Source organism: Homalodisca vitripennis, chromosome X, assembly GCF_021130785.1.
Source record: "Homalodisca vitripennis isolate AUS2020 chromosome X, UT_GWSS_2.1, whole genome shotgun sequence".
Taxonomy (NCBI): Eukaryota; Metazoa; Arthropoda; class Insecta; order Hemiptera; family Cicadellidae; genus Homalodisca; species Homalodisca vitripennis.
The window spans coordinates 70,285,196-70,309,535 of NC_060215.1; the positions used below are offsets into that span (position 1 = coordinate 70,285,196).

At 31.8% G+C, this 24,340-nt stretch overlaps 1 protein-coding gene across 2 annotated transcripts in view; it reads left to right on the plus strand.

The window, feature by feature from the left end:
- Positions 1–2,046: 2,046 nt before the first annotated feature.
- Positions 2,047–24,340, plus strand: part of LOC124369163 (phosphate carrier protein, mitochondrial-like) — a 31,752-nt gene continuing 9,458 nt past the window's right edge. The window contains exons 1-4 of one of the 2 annotated variants that reach the window (XM_046826955.1): positions 2,047–2,167; positions 9,556–9,710; positions 16,793–16,953; positions 17,667–17,741. In XM_046826955.1, coding sequence (XP_046682911.1) covers positions 9,572–9,710; positions 16,793–16,953; positions 17,667–17,741 — 375 coding nt within the window. In that variant the 5' untranslated portion in view covers positions 2,047–2,167; positions 9,556–9,571. Of the gene's footprint in view, positions 2,168–9,555; positions 9,711–14,460; positions 14,567–16,792; positions 16,954–17,666; positions 17,742–24,340 lie in introns of those variants that run through there. The other variant, XM_046826956.1, reaches the window with a different exon arrangement.

Consider the following 24,340-nt stretch of genomic DNA (forward strand, 5'->3'; position numbering starts at 1 on the left):
CAGCTGTTAGTTTACCAGGATTATATTTATATCTGTTTTTATAGAAAACGTCAAGTCGACAGTGTTTATTTGGATTTCTCTAAAGTCTTCGTTAGGGTCAGCCATACTCACAGCATTGCAAAACTGCAACCTTATGGAATCCTTGGATCTTTTCTTCTTTGGTTTAAAATTTATCTTTCCAATCGAAAATTGCTGGTCAAATTTGCTGCATCAACCTCTTCAGCTTTTAGTGTTAGGTCAGGTGTACCTCAAGGCTCACACTTAGTACCCCTCCTCTTCAACATTTTTATTGATGATATTAATCTTTTCGGTGATACATCTCATACTTGGGACTGCAATCATCTTCAACGTAACATTGAGAGAGTTAACCAGTGGTGTGAGGAAAACTCTATGACCTTGAACAGAAACAAATATTGCCTTATGATTTTTTATCACTGAAGACAGCCTATTTTTTATAACTATTCTTTGAGAGGTGACCATATTATTCGATGCTTTGAAGTTCGTGATCTAAGTATTATCTATGATACCTCTCTCAGCCCGCAGAGGCACATTGAGGATGTCTATTCCAAAGCCAAAAGGAAGCTCAACTTCCTTTATAGACTTCCTACAAAGGCATTCAGAATACAGACTCTCACAATGCTGTATGTCACCTTAATTCGGTAAATTCTTGAATATTGTTGTGTGGTCTGGTCTCCTCACTACAATGAACAAATTTAACTTTTGGAGAGGCTTCAAAGGAGAATGTTACGTTTTGTTGAAACGAGGATCCCATATCCTGAAGTGCCATTAGAAGGCCTTGCTAATCACCTAGGACTCATTACAGTACAAGACGACTTTAGGACGCAACATTTATGTTTAAGCTTCTAAACCATTTTATTGACTCTTCTCATCTCGTCAGTGGGATAGATTTCTACACCCTTACTAGAACTCGTTCTGGAGACATTTTTGGTCGCAGGCAACATGATAGAAACCATGAGTACTTTGCTGCTTTGTCTCGATTCCAACGTCTTAGCAATGTACTCTTCTCTGAATTGGACTTCATTGAAGAAATAAGAGTTATGAAGGAGTGTTCTCCACTTTTTAATCGCACGTGAGTGAGGACTCTTCCCTCATTTTTCCTGGATTTGTTTATTTTTAATATTGCTGTGATGTCTGCCTCTTGAGCTTATTGTATTTCACATTATTGTTGTTATATTTGATATGTTTATTGTTTGTGATATATTGTAAAACACGGTTGTACCGTTCATAAATAAGTTGTTTGCAAATTGCGTAGGTTGTAGTTTTAATTTTATTTGACATCTCACAAAAAGGATCCTGTAATTTTGAAAATGTTAATGTTATTTTTCCAACTATTTTGGTGTATAAGAGACATCAAAATACTGAAACTTAGACTACAATGTATGTAGTCTAAAAAACATCACTCAAAGTCTGCACAGTCTACAGATGACTGATCATTATCTTATGATGACTCGAGTAAAACGGTGGATTGTTCCTTTGTAATATATAGTAACCCTATTTTCTGTCCGTTAACGGTAAGAAGTAAATAGTCTGAAATAAATTGTGCAAAGATTTTATTCAAAATAAAATATGATTTTATTGATGAAGGAGTAAAACGCGTTGTAAAAGTGATATCGGATTTTACTGGTTCGCTGTCCAGTTATTTGTTAATACTTTTCAACTTATTTAACAATGTCTTCTTCAATAATTTAGAGCTCAGCTAACAATAATTTTTACATTTTATATTTATTGGAACGCTGCTCGGCCGATAATTTTGACAGAGTCGATTTCACTGGTTTGCTTCTCACAGAATAACCCACAATCTATAAAACACGGTAATCTTTACAAGGATCTCTTACAATCTTAGATAGGATGGAAATCAATACTAAGAGTTTACTCACTAAAGTTTATCTCTAGAGTGTGTAATACAACAATTTAAGAGATACAGTATCGGAATCTTATTTATTATTTCTTAAAAAAATAAATTTTAGTGATTTTTTTTTGTTATGTACACAATAAGGATGTAAGCATTTTCTAACGTGTATACAAGGGACTTTTAGTTTTATCAACATTTGCCACGCCCCTTTCAATCAGCTGGTCCTTTTCTCACATCACCTTACTCGCCCTTCGTCGTCTGCAATCAGAAGAGGAAGGTCTGAGAACGATTTGGGTTAGTTTGGAAATTTCTATTATTTATTTACTTAATAGTAGTATTATCTAAATATTACAAAATTAAAGTCTACTAATCGCTAATTATATACTATCCAGTTCATTGTGATCTTTGATCTTGATAACGTCTTATAAAAGCTACATAAAAATGACCTCAATCCTATAGTTATACATTGAATAACAATACATAATTCTATTCCCTGAACATTTTTGTAATATCATTATTATGACCAACAATTTTACATTATGCTTATTTCCTAGAATGTGTCTATCAATTCTTTATTTTAAAACACAATTTAAAATAATATTAGTCTGAATTATGTTTCTTCTAATGTTGCTTTAAATCTAGAAATTCTTACTCTAGCTCTTTAAAATTTATTACTAGCCTAATGTGCCATTACTATTTTTAGTACAAATTCCACAACTAGACCATCCAAATTAATCACAAAAATATTTCCTACTGTAAAGATAGTTTTTTCTTCAGGACTCAGAAGTTCCATCAAGTATATCAGTAGACAGGTTAGCCCTAAATTAGTAGATACAAACAAATACACATATTTAAATTGCATTTTATTAGAAAAATAGACTAATTATCATCAAAATTAGACTAATTGCTGGTTAAGGGGGATGTCTTTTAGTATACCACCTATGCCATACCAAATGCTTTCAGGGTATGTTGTAGTTGATCAACACCCGCCTCGGCCTTGGAGTATATCAGTAGCAATATAACTTAAAGGTGCTGGGTATGACATCTGACCAACTTATAGACCCTAACCGATTTAAAAAGGATGGGGGTTACGGTGGTGCATGTTCATATGGTTCCTCTAAATGTAGTTTTATTGTTAAAAATATATGAACTATCTGTAAAAAAATAGAAAACCTGATTTTATAAGAATTTTAATTTTTAGGCCCAATGATTAGTGAAACAAATCAGAAATTTAAAATGATCTAGAAAAAACACTAGAATGTCACCCTATACCTTCTTGTAGTTTAAAATGTTACAAGGCCGGAAAGTTGATGTTTTTTTTGGGTGAGGATGAGAGCATTAAATATTGTTGACTGATACAACTATGAAGCGCATTTTGTAACTGAGTAATATACTGTTTTGTTTTACTAAATATGGTTTATAATGGGCCTATATGTCTTTTTGACTTAAGGGTTTGTTGTTTACTTAATTTTTCATGCCCTGATTACGAAAATTAAATCACTTCTGGATATGAAATAGTTTAGTCCTTGAAAGGCAACATTCAATCTTTTAGTGTCAGACGAAATGCCAATAGTCGTTTTAAAGATTACTGGGGACTAAATGTATATATACATCGCAATAGTGGTTCAGATAATATCTCACAGATTGTTTTAAGTGTGAGCAGGTTGCTAATAAGACAGGTGTCACAAAGTCAGATTTCCTTCTACTAATGAAAGGCGTACCCAAGGATCTATTCTTAACCCCTTGTTGTTCATTTGGTTTATCAAAGATCTTAAACTAGATTTGCATGTATCTAATTCAATATGCAGATGACATTATGGTGACTGTTGTTGCGGATTCTATTATATCTTTTAATAATTTGTTAACGTTCAGTTTAAGAAATCTTAAGTCATAGTTTTTACCCAGCGGTCTCGATTTGAATACCGAGAAGACTGCTGTTGCTCATTTCTCTCCACAAGTCCCTCACTCTGAAGTCTTTGCTGTAATTGATGATGTTGCTGTTCTTGAAAAAGTCTGTTTCTTTCCTGGGCCTCAATATAGAATCTCCCCTTAATTGGTCTAATCATATTGACATAATTCATACAAACTCAGTAAAGGTTTGTATTCTTGGAGATATGTCTGAAATTTTAAAATATTGACTCCTTTAAGCTGGTGTAATTTGGCTGCATTCTATCTGTAATGTGATATGGGCTTTACAGAGCCCAGCTTTTGGGGAGCTGCATCACTGACTACAATAAACCAAGTTTTTATAATGCAGAAGAGGGCTGTTTGTTTGATTTGTGGTTTAAGACGAGGGAGTGCTGCAGGGAAGTCTTTTTCCATGAGAAATTACTAACTTTACCATCCCTCTTTATTTCATATCTGTGTATACAAGAAATATTGAATCTTTTCAGCTAAGCTATAACTATCCTACCTGTCATAAATCAAGTCTTGTAACACACAACACCCATCAATTAAATTTCAAAAGTAAATTGAGTATTTAGTCCCGAACATATTTAATAACCTACCTACAGCAGTTAAGAACTGTACTAGTGATCATTCCTTTAAAACTAAATTAAAGAACTTATTAGTAAAATTTTTTAACTCACTGAAAGAGTTTTTGAGCACCACCCAGTCGGAGTAGTACTATATTTATTTTAACTTTTATTTAACTCTCACTAAGACTGGCTAGAACCTTAATGTTAATTTATTTTATATTGAAATAAGAAAATAAAGTGTGACAAGTCTCAATACAAGCTACAAGTTGTCTATCAGAATAAAGAAGTTTGATTTGATTTGAGAGGTCTAATGCAATTTTGGGTGAATGAGTTATTAGAAATTTCTTAATTGTTGTAAAAATGCGAGATTTTTTCAATCTTCTCCGTTGAAACTATAAAAATACCTAAAATACATTTTTATTCTATGTATATGTATTCACATTGAATTAGGTGTTTAGGAGAATGTTAATTTTTGATAAGTTAATGTTGGTGATTACTAGATAAAGTATTAAACTACAAAATAAACTACACTACCGCCATAATCTGCCAAGCTTTGTCTCAAGGGTCTATACACTAACTATGACGGACGACAACTATAAACATTAATTTTTTTGTCTTTTTGTAAGTTTAATTGCGATGTTGCATTTAATTTTAGGTTAAAATTTGCTTTTAGGTGGACTGAAATTAAAGCTCTGCTATAAGTATCATCTGTAATATCAATATGGTCTTTAAATGCTTTAGCGGAGTTTTTTAGAGGAAGTTTATATCATCAAGTCTGCCGAGTGTGAAAGTCAATCTTAACTCCAGTTGATGAGTTGATGACCCTAGAAAATATCTCAAACAATCATATTATTATTTTTAACAGCAACATAGTTAAAAAACAATCAAGCTTAATATTTTTTAACTACGTGAAATATACTTAAAAAGTACTAGTTGTTAGGATCTCAATTGCACAGGAATTTTATTTAAACATTTATTTTTGTGCTGGGTCACTGAGTTTGGTTTCAGTTCGATTGGATGGCCTCCATGTTGTATTTGGAAACTTGCCAATTATTGGCAAGTGCTCTTGTGCCAGAAATCTAGCACCAGAAATATTGGCTCAACCTATAGACAAAAACTAACGTTTAAAAACACACAACTGTAATAAAATAATAATGTTATTGTTATTTATGAAACATAATTTGTATTGATAAGAAGTAACAAAGAATTAGTTTAGTTAGTTACTAAGCCTAATCTACTACTAATTGCAGGAAATTTATTTACATATTTGGTTGAAATACCTTTCAATACCTTACAAGAAAACAATTAATCTTTAGATGTCAAACTACAAGGCATTGGGTTCTGCATTAGAAAAGAAATTTCATAGCTGACTTTGCACACTTTAACATCAATGAAATTGAAATGGGTGAGAGCTTTCACCCAGCAGTTACTGAATAGCTTAGCACTGAAAAAAGCCAATAGAAGTATTGGACTGCCTTATATTTTTCAATAGAAGCATGTGAATAATTCCTTACAGCTATTTGTGTACAATCATACATGAATACAAAATGTGATTGCTCAAGAATTGTGTATGTAGATTTCTAATACATGCCACGGAACTCTGTGGAGGTATTCTTCAAATCAATCCTCCAACGATTGTTGATTTTTTTGATGAAATCAATTTGTTAGAAACCATAAATAACAACCATTTTTGGTATTGGGCGGATTATAATCCTAGGGAACCTCACTAATGACCACTTCAGGTCCTTTTGTATTGGCTTGCTGTGCTGTAGCTGAGTTTAGTGTGGTAGGTCCAACTGTTTTCTTTTAAATGAAATAGCCAAACAATTACAGCAAACGAAAATTATTATAGTCATTTGATTTTGACTATCTGAAGTTAAAAATATATATTTATGATCATGAAGGAAAAGAAGAAATCAGCTTCTAACTAATGAAGCTCCAACATATTTTTATTGGTGTTATCTAAATATACACTAATTCTCTACATGTGCTGAATCTAAATTCTCCAATATTTTTCTTCATGAACTGAAAAATATTGAATTCAGGAAGACGAAGAAAAGCCTGAAGTCATGGTTCAAGGAAAGACCTTTCTACTCAGTGCAAGGATTCCTGACCTGAACAGTTGGGTCACAGAATATACCAGTGTGAATGATTACACAAGCAACTCTGCCACTCAACCATTATGGACTTTAATTTGAATACACTTGTTTTGAAGGAAACAGGATTTTTCCGGACATTTGCCATCGTTCAGTGAAACAAGAAAACAGTAACACTACGTTTCTTGTTTCAGTAACACTACTACTGTTTTCTTGTTTCACTGAACAATGGCAAATGTCCGGAAAAATCCTGTTTCCTTCACAATCCTTCCATCGTCAAAAACAACCTTTAAACAAACACTTGTTTTCTTTTGTTTAAATATTGTTAAATTCAATTTGACTCTGTACTATCTCAAGGATCGTGTAATAAAGAATTTAAAAACATTCCCTAAACAAAACAGGGTTGTTTCGTGTCATTTCATTCACATGGTGTTCACATTGTATAGCCCCCTAGTTTGCCTGATTTGAGTCTGACTTGTATTTTTTTCTTTTGGTACTTAAAGATGTAAGTGAACAAACACATCCTTAGGATCTTGAAGGTGATGATCATCCAAGAGGTTTTTTTTTGTCCTCTTAGGACAAGAAGCTTATAAATTGCACTTAGTCCTGTAAGAACCTTTGCGCTGCTTCCGGAGTGACAGAATATTCAGGATGGGTAAGGTTAAGGAGTAGGGGCCGCCTCCTATCAAGATCCATGAGGAAGAATTAGGGCACTACATCTCAAAGTCATGTCCCCCTGGAAGAAGGGGAGGCCAGCTCTTAACCAGCCTCTCCAGTCAAAATAGGCAGGGGGTGGCACACTCTTGGTGAGGTTAGCAAGAACCTCTGAGGTTAGGGAACAAACCCCACCAACTCCAACAGTCATCTCCCACAGTAGACTAGACCTATCGAATTGCCCATGAACCCTAGAATCTCGACATATACGGTTAGTGATGTGCCGCTCCTGGACATCCATAAGGGTGCTCAGATTGAAGTGACACATCGGTTTTTGCTGTGCCCAGTGATGGGTTCAACTGGAAGGTTTGTATAAACCAGCCAGAAGTGATCCCTGCTGGGTACATCCAAGAGGTTGCTAAATATCTATAAAAAATGACGCAAAGAGCTAGGAAAACGTACGGGAAGACGTAATATGTAAACAACAATAGTATTTTTATAAATAGTGATTTTGAAAACAATGTATTGTAGAATTGTAAGATGACAGTTAAAATTCTTTTTTTATGAATCTGTATTTGTTTGCTTGTAGTAGTTCTCTGAATAGCCGAGATGTATTATACCGGACACATTATTTAATATATAGCATAGCTTTAATAAAATAACTCATTTTAACTGAGTTTATTGTTGCATCTTGATTCTTACGTACACATATAGTATGAATAGGGTCAGTTTATTTTTGTCTTTTTTGAAGTTAGGATTCCAATTATTCATATAGAACCTTTGTGCTTGTTACCGTAGTGACAAAAAATTGGGATTAAGAAATTCAGGATGGATAAAGTTGGGAGTAGGGACTGCCTCCTGTTGTGATCCACGAGGAAGAATTTTGGGTACTAATATCAGTCATGTCTCCTTGGAAGAAGGGGAGGCTAGCTCTATATTAGCCTCCTCAGTCAATGCAGGCAAGGGTGGCACTCTCTTATGTCCAGCTAGTAGCTGCTAACACTTAATGAGCCCCACTAATTCTAAGAGCTATTTCCCGCAGTAGACGTGATCTACCAAAATGCACTCAACATCTCGACATATGTGGTTAGTGATGTGCCATTCCTGGGTATCCATAGAGTTGCCCAGATTTAAGTGACACATCGGTTTTTGCTGTACACAGTGTAGGTCTCACTGGACAGTATAAACCAGTCAGAAGTGAATCCTCCTGGGGGTCCATAATATATTACCAAAGGTATTGTAACAAAAAATAAAATCATTAAAAATTTTGTGAGTTATTACAAATGACTTTGTGAGGAAATAAAATCTGTGTTGAGCCTCGCACATTTCAATGTATGAGGAAAATATTTTGGTACCAAGTGTTCTGAGGATACTAAAAATATAGTGTATGTTTTCAAACACTTACCATATTGGTGGAGGTGTTTTTATTATACTTTTACTTCATTTACAGTGACAAGTTTAATTGAGGCGTTAAAATTGATGCAACTTGTACCAAACTTCTTATTATTTCTACAACACTTTTTTGATTTAGCGATCTGTGATTTGAAATGGAGCTTCCTTCTATTCTTGGGGAGGGTATAAATAATAAAAATGTACATAAAAGGTTCAGAGAAAAGATGCAATGATTAACATGAAAGAACACACTATCTTGTTCTTTATCTTCTTCTCCTTATGCTTGAGACAGTTAAAAAAAAAAATTATCTATTGTACCTCGTATTTTTCAGATGGGATACCTTCCTTTGCTGATCATTATAATTACTCAGCAATAAATGCATTCTAGAACGTTTATGATATAAAGTATTTTCCCAAACACTAAATACTGTAAAATAGGCTAAAAGTTTTTGCGATCTCTAACTACTTATGAAAGGCACCTACAAAACGTAATATAAATGAAGGTACTCAAAAATATTTTTAATGTTTAACAATTAACTTGGAGATAAACCAATATTTGAGATATTCAATTGGAAAATATTTCAAAACAATATTTATTTAATTAATTTCACTCATTTAAAATTTTGATTTTAGTTTTATGGATAGGCTTACTTTGATAAAACTACAAACTACATGATTGTAGTAGTTTTATCGTGTTTTATTTTGATAATATTGCATTTGTACAGTAAAATTAATAAAGAGAATTAAAATTTATTGTTGTAAATTCATCCCTCAATAACGCCTTGCATTTATCTTTGCCGGATATTTTAAGAGTAATCGTGTAAACTATGCTGGGAGTGTGCTGTCTGCTCAGAGAAATTGTCCTTTTGTTGTTGAAATTGACTAATTACCAACCACTATTATTCAGCTTATTATTTGCTGAAATAGTTATAATTTTAAAGCTCCTTATTATCATTTTATGGAATATTCAGTTTTATGGAATATTCAGTTAAAAAAACACTGAACCAAACAGTTTAAAACTTGTGCTTAAAGTACTCTAACTAATTATTAAAATATGTTGTAGGTCTTCCAGCTACACCATGCTGCAATCCTTGTTAGAAACAGCAAAAAGCAATCCCTTCTGCAACCCTGTGAATGTAGCCCACTGTGAGGCAAGCACCCAAAACCTGGTCCCTGGCCGCACGATATCGGCAGCAGCAGTTGCCATCAATCCAGAAGGTAACCTTTGGAGAACCCTGCTGCATTTTAGTTATCAACATAGGTGCAATATGTTTCATAACAACCAAATAATGTTCACAAAAGTCTTAGAAAGTTGAAAAAGTTTGCATTTCTTTACAAAAATAAAACAAAGTAAATAACATTAATAAAAACAAAAGAACTTCAAAATAGCTGAGAAAGTGGTATTATAAAATTTACTGTATATCACAACAACATTATTAGTGAAATTTAGTTACATTATAATATTTCAAAATAACTTGTAACAACTCAAAACCTCATCTATTATTTAAAAAGTAAGTAGTGCTAATACTGTGAAATATTTACTTTTTAGATCATAACAGTTTTAATCTTGAAGATGGTAAAAAATCCTACAGTTTACTGTATTTGCCCGCCTTTTTGTAATAATTGGAGACACATGGTGAGATAATGATTGATGATCTAACATTGAATTAAATGAATGCATCAGTTTTTTTCACTTTGAACAAGAAAATGAGGAAACACCATCTGTTGCTAAGTCCTGAAAGGATCTTTGCTCTGCTTCCAGAGTAAGAGGATATTTAGGATGGACAAGGTTAGGAGTAGCAGCTGCTTTCTGTTAAGATCCTGTGAGGAGGGTTAATGGGCACTATCTCATTCATGTCATTTTGGAAAAGTGGAGGCTAGCTCTAATCCAGTCTTTTTCAGTCAAAGTAGACAGGTGAGACTGGGGGAGGCTATCTCTCAGGTTTAGGCTTTAAAAAACCTTTTAACATTAAAGGGGCCTCATCCACCCCAACAGTAATCATCTTCAGTAAACTAAACTTATTGACCAGCCCTTTATATACCAATATCTTGAAATTTATGGTTCATGATATGCTGCTCCTGGACATTCCATCAGTTTTTGTTCTACCCAGTATAGGTTGTAATGGCGGTATAATCCAACCAGAAGTGAACGGGGTGTGTATCAGGCTAGAAACTAAGATCTACGGTTTCTAATGTTTCTAAGCTGCACTGGTATCAGGAAAAATCCAGCAATTTAATTTCATTGGTAAGTTATGATTAATTAGTACATTACAAGCAGCTAAATTCTTTGTACTTTTGGCCAATACAAGTTTCAGTATTCACCATTGAAATATTTATTGGTTATTAGCCAGTTGCCTCAATACAAGAAAAATGTTTGGATATCTTATTAAGATGAAAATTTTAATTTCATTAACATTTCAACACTTTTGAAATCACTTGAGTTTGCAATTCCAATGTTTTATGCGGAACTCATAGTTATCAAATACTTCTCCCATTGTATTTTTCAACCTGATGTATCTCTCAGTGATGAGTTAAGCAATCCTTTCCACTTGCTTTTTCTTTAGCTCTAACAGTCACATTAAACTGCACTATCCCAGCTGTGGCATCCCACTCCCCTTTGCTGTGGACATCTGTACAACATTACCAGTTTTCAGATGCCTTACCATATTCACTTATTTTACTTCTTCTAATGAACACAAGGAATTGTACTTGACTGTATTTTCCACTCCAACAGTAAAAGATACTGCAGATTATATCTTACCCATACAAAAACTGAAGCATGTAATCTACATAACCAAATGGACTAGAGAGAGAGCATCATAGGCCTATGACATGAGTTCCATTCTTCCTTCTCTGGTGCAGGTCATCTCTCATGCCTTTTGTCTCACATTTAATCTTTGACCTTCTCTCATAAAAAGCTGAAGTGAAGTGACACTACTGATAATAGAAGATTGTTACTTTAATGGTCATAGTCATGTGTTCTCTCCAGGTAGTTCTTCACCCTTCTGTGTTCATTCTCTGAAGTCCAGATCATCAGTCTATAGTTTACTGTAACCTATAGTTACAGGTATACCTGTAGTATAGTAGTGTAACCTATAGTTTTCTGTTACTCCAATAATCTTCAGTAATTCTAGGGAAGTATTATAATGCTAGCAATGAGTCCTTTTATGTTCAGCATCGAAGCAGAACTAGCCATCAAAGTTCTCAACTTTCTACTACGTATGCACTTGTAAATGTGCATTTAATTTTCAGCCAAATTCCTAGGTACTCTATTAACTCTTTTGGCTCAGTACTTATACTATCAAATCAGAAGCTGATTGGCCACAGTTTACATTAATACTATTATACAACAATTATGTTAGGAAATTGTAATAGAAAACATTTTTTCTTAGTTAACATAGTATTGCCAGTTATGAAAATATTTTAAGCTTAAAACACATCATCAATATAAAACGAGTCTAGTGTTATCTAGATAAACTATATTATGCTTCTTAAGGCAGTTTCTTGAGAGTAATTAACGTGTTTTGCTACAAGTTGAACAATGTTATATAGTTTACAAGTAGTTTTCTTTAAAATAGGTAATTTTCACAGTTATTTTCGATGTTTCTGAACAGTTTACTGTTGATCATTACATTAGGTAAAATAAATATTTTCTCGTACATACAGGAACAATGTTTTTGTAGCTTATTAAACAATGAACGTTTTTTAAGTTTTAATTTCAGCTACTTAACAATAATAAATTAACACACAACCATACAAACATGGTTTTTATTGATGTATTACACATGATTCAGTATAATTCTCACCTTACTGACACAGAAAATGAAAAAGTAGGCTTAATATAAATCCTTATAGTTGTGTACAAAAACATAACAATGACTGGTATACATGACCTTTTCTACATTTTCATTGTTTATTTTTACATGTCCAGTTATGTTTTATTAATTTTTCTTTAATTATGGCTATGTATTTGGTTTTTTATAAATTATGACCAGTTACTAGCTGTGGTGATGGAAAGTAATTAAAAGTTATATTAAATTAATTTATGATACTGAAAAACTCCAGTCATTATAATTAAATTATATTTTGTTTTGGCAATATATTTTCAACATAATAAGAATTAGTGTATTACACTGATGCTGAATTATTTGAATTGGACTTTGTTACACTTTGACAAGGCTTGAATGCTTAAGCACTTGCTGGCCTGTATGTGGCAAACACTATATTGGGACTCAAGTTGTTTTTATCCCTGTTTACTCTTGAGATAATGTAGTCCATTCTTAATTATGCACAAATAGGGCAATATTGTTGTGGATCCCACTTTAACAGCCAAACAAATTGAAAAGTAATAATTCTTAATAGTTATGTACAGAAATACAACAAGTGAGAACATATCCTTCAACTATTTTGTGCTGCAACACAGTGTGGACTGGAAAGCTTAGGTGATGGATCATTAGAACTTGATCTCAGACCTTAAAATGCAATATAACCTGACATTTGTGGTTCTCTTCCCCTTACTAAATTTATTATTAGCCATATTTAGAGTCTAGTTGTAAATAAGTCTTTGTAGGAGAGGTTTTATACCTTTTGTGATGATTCACCAAGTGTTATTTAAATTTGTTCTCTTTTCCTTTATTTCCATGTTCAGGTATTTAAAAATGGTATATTTGAAAAGTTTACAAGTGGATACAAATTAAAATATCAGTTGATAAAATTAACATCTGGATATTGACTATTCATCAACACATGAGTATTTCTATATTTGGGAGTTATATTTAGTTTGGCCTATTTTTACAAAGATTGTTCAGTGGCTGTTGTAAAATTACCTTCAATAAATACCATCCTATAATTATACATGGGAATCAAAGATTAAAAAAACAATTTATTCATTATAATTTTGTATAATAAAAAAAGGAATATCTAATTTCAATTTAAACCTTACTCTGGCATCATTGACACTAAATATTTGTGTCAGGATTTTTTAATTAGAAAAATCACGAATAGATACTTCAGTTTTAAGCTCCTTCTTCATTAAAAAAACCCAATTGACAGTTTGTTTATATTTAATCTAACAAATCAATACTATTTATTAGGATGATTCATTGACAATAAATTTAATCAAGATTTAATAATTGATTATAATACACTAATTTGATATTGATTGTCAATCACCTCTTGCACTTTATTACACTATGACATGACTACAATCATTACATATAATGAAAAACATTGAAATAAAAGCATGATAAGTGTTGATTCTGTACTTAAATGTGTATTTTGTGTGATTTTAGCTAGTTAACCATACTTCAACGTGCACATTAATGTGTTATGTTATCTAATATTAATGTTGTTTGATATTAATATGTTTATTTTGCAGTGTGCTAATTTTTCAGTTTTTAGGGTCCGTAGGATAAAACCAGCACAATGTTTTGTATGGTTCACATCTACTAAGCCCAAACAGCTGTTAATACTTCTGTGGCATATACTTATAACTCATTGAAGACATAGTAATTTAAATTGAGTTTAATTCCTCTTAACCCTGAGCACAGTCAGCCACCTGTGTAATTGTAGTATGAGTTCAGACAGCTATTACGGCAGTTCTCTAAGTCAGATCAGAGAATTATAATTATGTCTGGTCTGTCAGCTTGGCAGACCACACTGAATGGCTCCTGCTTTTATCCAATTAAGCTCGGCGGGTCACGCACAGTTTCAAAAATTGTTATATTTATTACCCTTATCTAGTGAATATTGAGAATATTTTGAAAGCCAAATAAAACACTCATAATCAGTTAAAATATGGAGATTATAATGTGGAAAATTAAAATATCATTACCTAAAATGAAGAATAAAGAATAATTTACTTTTTGACTGAAAGAAATTGTCATTGACTTGAATTGATTTATCAGTCCTACGGACCTTAATTGAGTGCTTTTAACGCATGCTTGACTATTATTTTAATTATTTGCAGGGTTTATCTTCTTGATTGTCTAATTGCATGAGTTTGCAATTTAATTCCAAACAAAGATGTGAATGTATATTCAACAATTTGAAGTCATCTGTGTTATCAGCGCCAGGTAAGTCTTTTTGTTGTACCGTTTAATAAATTGAATTGCAAATAATTATTTTTTATTGTTAGTGTTTACTGTGTTATTATGTCCAATATAAATACCAATAGTTTCATTTACATGGATTATATTTTATCATATAAGGATCTTGAGAAACCAATGTGAATAGATGAACCTCTGATACCAAGATCCTTGAGTGGTATAAATGATTTATATAATAGCACTAGTACATAAACTGGACCACTTTTAGATTTAATAGCTGTTATAAATGTAGTATTTTAAGATTGTCAGCAATAACAATAATCAGTAATTGCTATTAGAAATAATTTAATGAATTTCAAAGTCTACAGAAAAATGAGAATATAGAAGAATCTTAGAAATAGCAACAACACTAATTTTTGCCTAAGTAAAAGAAACAAATCAACTGAGTACATTCGGAGATCATAATACTTTGATTGTTTTAGTGCAATCGATTGATCTCATACCCTATTAGCATTATAGCCAGACCTCTTCTTCCTTTCTGTATTTATCCTTCCAGATTACCAACTATCCATGTACAGCTTATGGCTATGATCACATCCCCAAAATTCATATCATATCATTTCTTTCCATTCCCGTGTCAAACTATCTACTGGGTCAGATTTGTAAGTATCTGACTATTTACTATCAAAATATTCAGTTGGTTAACAGAACTGTGGTTAATATAAGTCAGGTAAATTAACATTATATCGGATGAATAAAGACTGATAGTCAAGTTAATGACTTTAAATTAATTGTATTTGAGATAAACCCAGTGGATAGGAGGGGATGGTTAATGAGGGGGAAGAGGGAGAGAAAGGAGTAAGGGAAGTGATGGAGGAGTAGAAGTGAGGGTGAAATAGAGAGTTCAAGTAAGGAAAAGAGAACGGGGATGAGGAAGAAAGGGAAAGAGATTGAAAACAGTAATTGTTGTAATAGTTTTTATTTTCTAAAGTCCATTACTTTTTTACTAGAAACACAATTAAAGTAGTGTCTGTACCTATCACGATTTGTTGATAGTATAGTCTAGGTCTCTTTACAGGTAATAAGATATTAAAAATATTAAAACTTTTCTATGTTTTCATCGAGTTTTTATCAACCAAACAGTGGTGAACTGAGGGAAATGTAAAGTGTAAGTCATAATAATATGCATTAGAAAAATTTTGAATTACAAGAGTACAGTTGTATGGACTATATTAGTAATTAATAACCCTTTTTATCCAATAAAGTAATTGAAGCTATTAAACTTCAATAACAAATTTTTCAGACTATTTTGCGTAAAGTGACACTTGACACAGTGAAAAATATTTTCCTGAAAATATTTTTTGTGAGTGATTTGGTGTAGATAGGTATGGCCATGTAAGTTAGGGCATAGACAAGAACTTGTTAATGTACCTATGAAGGATTTAATGAGAGATTCACCAGTCAAAAACCTGGTATTTGAGAGGTTTGAAGTTCACTAACTTCAATTCTGTGTGTTCGTTGTTGTCATAATCCTCTAATTCTTTTTGAAAGACTTTTAGTGACCATAAAAAAACTATTGGTTATTATCACTGTGCATTGAGTAATCACCAGCCAATTGACCATCACAGCAATACACATATAGAGACAATATATACAAAATAATACATATACAAGAAAGAAACAATACAGTGTATAAAGACTGAAATATTATGCCTCTGTCAATAATGTTCTCTTTTATATATGTTCATTATAATTACTATCCATAAACCACTATTAAATTGTAAAGAATAAACTAGTTAAACATATTAAAACTAAACAGAATTACAAGTAAAAATTAAAAAGAAATACATGCTCATTATAAAACTGCTCACACATCCATCAAAGGCAAATATTTCACCATCACATGTCCGTTGGGAAAAACTCATTTAGAAACTACATAATGAATCAATAAGAAATTGGAGGCAGCTGAACACTGGTTTTCTCCAGTGTCAGCAATAATATGTGAAGGATAGGGGAAAACCGAGATACAAATACGAGTATATTGATAGAGTTCTACCATTACGCCAGATTTGGGGCATGTAACAATGTTTTAAACTGTTAATATTCAGAAATTACAAAAAATTATTCCTGATAAATAAAATAGTCACACTTTAAATCTTTTATTTATTTTGTGTGAAAGAAATACTTTCACTTTATTAAAAAGTATAGCATATAAAAATGTACATGAAACTAATAGTCTTTTGTGTTTTGTAGAAAGCTGTGCGTTTGGATCCAACAAGTATTTTGCCCTCTGTGGACTTGGAGGTATCTTGTCATGTGGAATCACCCATACTATGGTGGTACCGTTGGATTTGGTCAAGTGTAGGATACAAGTTGACCCTGCCAAGTACAAATCTGTATTCCATGGATTCAAGGTAATATCTCATTCAGAGCATTATTATTTTTTTACCAAAACAAGTTTATCTAATTTCTGACTCTATTACTGTTCTTGATGAATATGCTAATAAAGAAGTTTGTCTATTGTCTATTGTCTATAGCAGTTAAAGGATTTGATATTTTGTCTTATGATCATAATGGTTGTACTTTGCTTGCTTTTTTTACTTATCTAGTCACCCATAATATGTGATGGATAAGTAAAACAATTGTTGTGTGAGGATCATCTCTTCCATGATTCAAATCATTGTATGATAAGTAGAAATTTACTATCATAAATGGGTGTAACACTGCCTTTAAGCAGTGTTTGTTTGGAGTACCGTAGGGTTTGTGTTAGGACCTTTATTATTTTTACTTTCCTTGAATGATTTATAACATAGCTCCTTAGAACAAAATAAAAACATTGGCTTTGCAGTCAATATGACCTTTTCTTTTAGTATATTTACAGAAAACAACTGTTGAAACTAAATGTGCACTCAGATTTGAAATATTCATGTCTTTGTTTTAAAAGGGAGATTGGTGTTAAATGCTGAAAAATCTTTATATAATCCTATTTACAATATTCTACTTTGAATTTTACAACCTTTTAATTTATTTCAAGTTACGATATACAAGTTTCATATAAAGTAATATTGATTTTCTATGAAAAAAGTTTATTAGGGATTACATTATAAGATTTTTGTTTTTTTAACAGGTAACACTTAAAGAAGATGGAATGAAAGGCTTAGCCAAAGGATGGGCTCCAACCTTCTTTGGATATTCATTACAGGCAAGTTTTTATACTTTATACTTTTGTGTAGTTTTCCCTTTAGGTAACTCTTATTTTATAAATAATGGTTTATTGTTCATGACAAAACAAAATAAAGTTAAGTAAGAAAGGTGTTATGATAATTGGAAATTAGGAATGGCAAGGTTTGTTTGTTTCTTTAATTTTTATCAGTTTGAGTTTTATTTGCCTACAATTAAATTATCATCTGGTGAGTTTTGTAGGGCATGTTTATTAATTGTGTAAATATAAAATAGTCACTCAGTAGTTTCTTTGAAAGTATACAACCATCTGCTATTATCTAAGAAAATATTTGTGGCTTTTGGACAATTTTTTCTATTTGCTGGAAGAATTCTTTTGCATGAAATCTATAACATTCTAGTTGACTTTACAGTTATACTCTTTTCGATCTACTAGTGCAACTTTCAATACATTTTTATCCTTACTTCTTATTTTACAACTAGCATGTTAATATTCTAATTTGTATGTTCACATTAAGATGGACATGGCTGTCACTAGGCCTCATTTTATGACTTTGTCAATGATCTTTGTGATTTATATGACAATAAAAATGATTTAGATTTGTATGATTTCACTATAAACTTCAGTAGAATGGAACATTAGAGCAATAAAAGGTAAATAATAAGCCACTTTTGGGATCAAGACTATATATATATATATATATTTATATATATATATGTATTTGAAAAACATCTATTTAATATTTATAAACCGATGTTCTGATAATAAGAAGTGAAATCAAAGTAAATTTGGTTTGAAAATTGTGATTAAATAATTAAAAAACATTATCACTTAATGCTAAATTTATAATAATTAGAGCATTAAAAACAGTTTTGTACTTTGTGAACCTAAAAATTAATAATTCTAATAAATACAGAAAATAACCTCTGTGTACTTCAGAATACTGAAAGATTTTCAGAAAATATTTTTAAAACATTGGTGTGCATTCAATATAGCTACGTCTTTACAAATTAATTGGTGTTATTGCTATTTAGACGATAGTTTAACTATTGGTTTTGACAAAATTAAATCAATTTTAAATTTTGTAAACTTGATAAATTGTATAGTTTACTTTATTAGAACAATTAAACATTTTCTTTGATACTTGATCAGGATTTTATCTCAGAAAAACCGAACATCTACTTTTTGATTCTTCAAAAAAATAGAAGATTGTATATCACAACACACTTTCCAATACCTTGAATTGAAAAAGTAGAATGTCTTAAAGAGTTCTTTCTTTTAAATTACAAAATATGACAGGTTTTAAGCTGGTTTTCATTCTATATAGATCTAATAATATGTTCTGGCAAATTCCTACTTAGTCCAGGGACAAAGTGGTGGGTGAACACTTAACTATGAACAAGAAAACCAAAATTCCCACATAATTTTACTTTTAAGCAAAAACATTATTTCTTATTGTGGTTTATGTAGTAAACAGTAGTCAGAATAGATAGAATACTACTTTTTAAAACATAGTATAGCATAAAGTGATGATTAAATGAAGCATCAACAATTGATTGATTTATAAGGTAGTTATTTTAATACATTTTTAGCTCTACAAAAGTTATGCGTAACCTTAGCTGAAGCTGTGCTTACTTTATCATAAGAAATATATTATTTTTCTGATGTACTGTGGTGAGCAGACAGCTCGTAATCCTGTTTGTATAGTTTTTAGTTTAAAACTACAAACACAATTTATAACCAGCTTTCATTGCCTTCCCAAATTATAAAAATAATATTGATAGGCTAAAAAATGATTTTAACATTGAGTAATTCTTAAGGTAGTTTCTAGAAACGATTTAGATTCATTGTTTCACAATTTATTTGTGGCAGCAATTATTTGATGCAGTATGAACTGGGAAACACAGATGATAATTGTACATACTCAGATTATTTAGTGAATATCTATGAAATGAAATAAAAAAATCTCTTCATTCATTGTATTGTATACATACAATAGGAATGCCATAAAATGAAGAGTAAAAATTAAGAACTAGTTTAAAATGTCATTAAAATGTAATACACATTTTATTACAACTAAATTACAACATTTCAAAATATTCCCCAACCAAATGCAGCACAGTGTACCTTTTTAAAAGGGCTTTAAATTTATTTTATTTATTTTTATATTAAATATAATTTTATAAAGTGATGTAGGAAATACGGTTTCCTTCCACATAAAAGATCTTTTTCCCATAAAACGAGCCTATGATTAGGAATTACCATGTTTTGCTGGAATCGTGTTTAATGCTGTGTTTATACTGGTGAGTAAATTTGTCGAAGAAATTGTGCAAATGCTGTCGCATAATGTGAACAAGCATTATCATAAGTACTGTTGCAAAATTTTAGTGTCTAACACTGCTCTCCAACAAATTTCCAAAATTAGTTATGGCAGCGCTCGTTTAGACTAGCAATTTTTACTGTATGATACAAAATTTGCGCAACTTCTGGCAGTATAAATGCAGCTTTATAACATTGGGAGTTTCCCATTAATGAGATGGATTTTGAAAAGATATTGCATACAATATTATGCAACCATAAAGAATTATATTTGGTGCACAATAGAAATATGTATAAAGTTGAATTCTAAATCCTCCCTTCCCCCCAGAAAAAGTTACCACTTATTACTCTTCTAACCTAATTCAGTTGAATCACTGCACTAATTGGGTTAATTTTTAAATGAGATTCTAGTCTGATTAAATGGTGAGATTAGCCAAAGCTATAGTGTAAATTGTGGTATCATGAGTTAACAGATATGGAGAGTTTAGGTTGGCTACCCTAGGTCTTGGAGTATATATAGTAGGTTGATATAGGCGTAGCTATGTGGTAATTGATGTAAATAAATTATTTTGACAATTCTTTGAGTTATAACCCTTTCAGCACTGTGCAATATGTTACCATCACTGTGGTGCAAAAATTGCCATTTTTACATCTTCACTTATTGCATAAGCATTATAAATATTGAGCTAGAAACTAAGTGTTACAATTTCTGTAGTGAATGAAATATACTTAAACATAAAATATATAAAATGTTGAAATTACAGTTTGATATAATTTACTAAAATTGTTTGTTAGTACATAAAGATTTATGTTTGTTCATAACAGACTTATAAAATACTAAGTTTGAGGTTAAACAATTTCTCAAAACACAAGTTGTGGGCGAATAGCATAATTACATAATATTATGTATTGTATTTTGGATGTTCAAAATCAAAGTCAAAATATTCTTTATTCACACAATCATGGAAAATGGTTTTGGAGAATGAAATGTGACCATTTTTTGCTTTTAATAGTAATGTAAATAAATATTAAAGAGGTAAAATATATGGTACACAACTTGTATAGTGGTCCTTGATAGTGAAGATACCATATGACCAGAGCCCGTACCATATGACTATAGTGGCCCGTTACGGTGAAAGTGTTAAAAATAAACTAAAATTATAAAGATTTATTATTTTAATTCAGTAAGGCACAGTACTTCCTTGAGTTTAATATGACTCCAGATAATTTTAGACTTAATAACTCAGTTAATTTCATATAAATGGTTTGAAAATGATGAGATTTTTACTTCACACCTTAAAATAAATTAATATGTGAAGTCCTAATCCAGATGTCATTGTTTATAAGTTTGTCACATATTATCATTTGTCACTTCATTACCATTTATTTTCTGTTATAAACAGATGACAGATTATGTGCTAATTTTTCCATGGCAGCTCTTCAGTGTATTATAGAATGTTTTGTCCAATTTATATCCGGACCCTATTATGAGTTTACATCTGGATAGTTGGGTTAGTTTGTTTATTCCTTTAATTATAGTCTTGACATTCAAAGGAGAGATTTTTTTTATTTTAAAGTTTAGAAATTATATATATATATATATATATATATATATATATATATATAATATATATATATGAAGGGTTGTGAAGAACTCATAAAATGTAACTTTTAATATTTTTCATATATAGATGAATAATATTTCATAGACTTGAAATTATTTTAGAATATTTTATAAGCATCTGGTGAAAATTTAAAAGCTCAGATGCTTTAAGCTTTGGATTGACTGGTACTCTTGGGCCAAAGCTGTTAGCACTTCATTAATTAATTTTATTTGCATGATTTGGTGAGCTCTTCGGAATTTTTTAATCTCTCTATCCAGGTGTAATTTTGAACTTATATGATGCTGTAAAAAAGACACTCTTGATGAAGCTCTCTTAATAGTTTTTTGTATTTAAATGCAAAGGGGATTTTAATAAAAACTTTTTTTGAATTATTATGTGTTATTCAAATACTTCACCTTGTGATACACATAATTAATCAGAATAGGTAATTGATTATACAAATTTACAGCAACATTACAATTTAACAATTTAAGCAGTTGTGTTATTTTCAGAAATGAGTAAAAATTTTTATTTTATTTGTTACTGGATTATCAGCAATTTTGTGTTGGTTTTTATATATTTTTTATGGTTTAAAACTATAAATACTATTAAATATATCATCAACCATTCAACATTTTAACAAATAACTTTTTCTTTGATGTAGGTTTTTGGTTTATCTGTATTAGATTGCTATTTTATAGTACTTATTGTGACAATAAAAATACAGTGTTGACGATGTGTGAAAGAGCAAGCTTCTCCACCTGAAATAAACCTTTGAAAACTTGTCAGGTGAAGTGATAGATAAGTTCAATAGAAAATGCTAAATAATGAAAGAATCGTTCATTATTTACTATGAATCTGAATCTTTATTTTTAAACATCCTGTTTAGAAAGTGTGTCTCATTGACTTAAAACAATATTTAAATAAAAAAATACAATGTTAAATAAAAAAACGCTGAATAAGATTTGAGGAATGAGCTGGCGCGTTGTCGTGGTGCAGGATCCAGTCACGGCTTGTCCACAGTTCAGGTAATTTCCTTCGCACTGCATCTAGTAGCCGCCTTAGGACCTCAAGATAATACTCCTTATTCACTGTCTGGCCTCCTGGAACATATTCGTGATGAATAACGCCGTCCTGATAAAAAAAAAAACTGTCAGCATTGTCTTGACATTGCTTCGACTTTGTCTTGCTTTTTTCGGCCGTTGCTCTTCGTGAGTTTTCCACTGTGAAGAATGAGCCTTTGTTTCAGCGTCGTAGCCATAAACCCATGACTCATCACCAGCAATAACTTTTTTAAATAGCCCTGGGTCACTTTTTATCAAATCCAGATTGTCCTTTGCGATTTCAATTCGACAGTTCTTCTGGTCTTCTGTCAGCAGTCGAGGAACAACTTTTGCCGAAACACGGTTCATTTTAATATCTTCGTGTAAAATGTTACAAACTGACGATTTTGGTATTCCTAAATCTTCTTCCAGCTCTCGGACAGTCAATCCTCGGTTTTCATAATTGCTGCACGAACACGTTCAACATTTTCAGTGTTTCTGGCCGTTGAAGGCCTGCCAGATCGGTCATCACTCTCCACTGATATGCGGCCATTTTTAAACCGCCTAAACCACTCTTTTATTTGTGTATCGCCCATAGACACGTCACCATAAACTTTCCGTCGTAATCGTCTCTGATGCTGAATGGCCAAGTTTTTTGCAAAATTTAATGCAAATGCGCTGCTCAACAAGTTTAGTCATATTGAAATGCGATGCACACACACGGCAGTACTGTACGGAACATAGCGCTGTGACTCACTGAGTGACCGGATCATATTCAATGCCTAATATGGGAAGGGGTAGGCTCGCCCCTCCCCTCCAATAACCGGTTCGAGCCGGTCTGTTACGCCGCGGCCGCCTACTGGTCGGCGGTTGGATACTTTTTGGACAGACCTCGTATTTTTCAATCTTAATCAACTGGCTATGATGACAAATGAGCTATCTCAGATCCATATTAACTCTGGGTGAAATGTATCTCTTCCTGACGGTCCTCCTCCTGAGTTTGTTTCCCCAAACGTTTGTAACTGAAGTTGATTTATTCAGGCTGTCATGTAGATGTACAGTAATGCAGAGAGGGCAGAAAAATTTCCATTAGGCTCTCATTCTTCCAGTTATTACCATAAAGTTTACTACTTTTTCTTTGGAAAAAATTTTTTTTTGTCTGATCTTAAATTATGTTATGTTATGTTGTCTTATCTTAAATGTCTGTTCTAATCAGTAAAAGTAAAAAGAAGAATATTAATAAGTAATAGGAAAATCAACTGGTATAATGATAAATTGGCAGAAGATAGAAATGTTATGTTAAATTTTTTTAATGTTTATAAATGCCTTAGAGATAGGGGGTCAGAGCAGACACCTGTAGCCTACAACGTGTATTTAGCTTCTAAAAGAACTTACAGGTCAAATCTGACCACCGCAAAAAGGCAAGCTTATGAGCAGTATATAGAGACATCAGCTAACAGTTGTAAGGCTGCTTGGGAAATAATCAATTTGGAAAAATCTCCTGCTTCTTCCAAAGATATTTACTTAGATCCTGAACTTACTAACCAGTTTTTCCTTGATTCAGTCACTGAGCTCTCAAACAATCTGCCACAGAATAATTCTCCTTTCATGGATTTATTGGGTAATATTCCTGTTCCTCCTAACTCATTTCAGT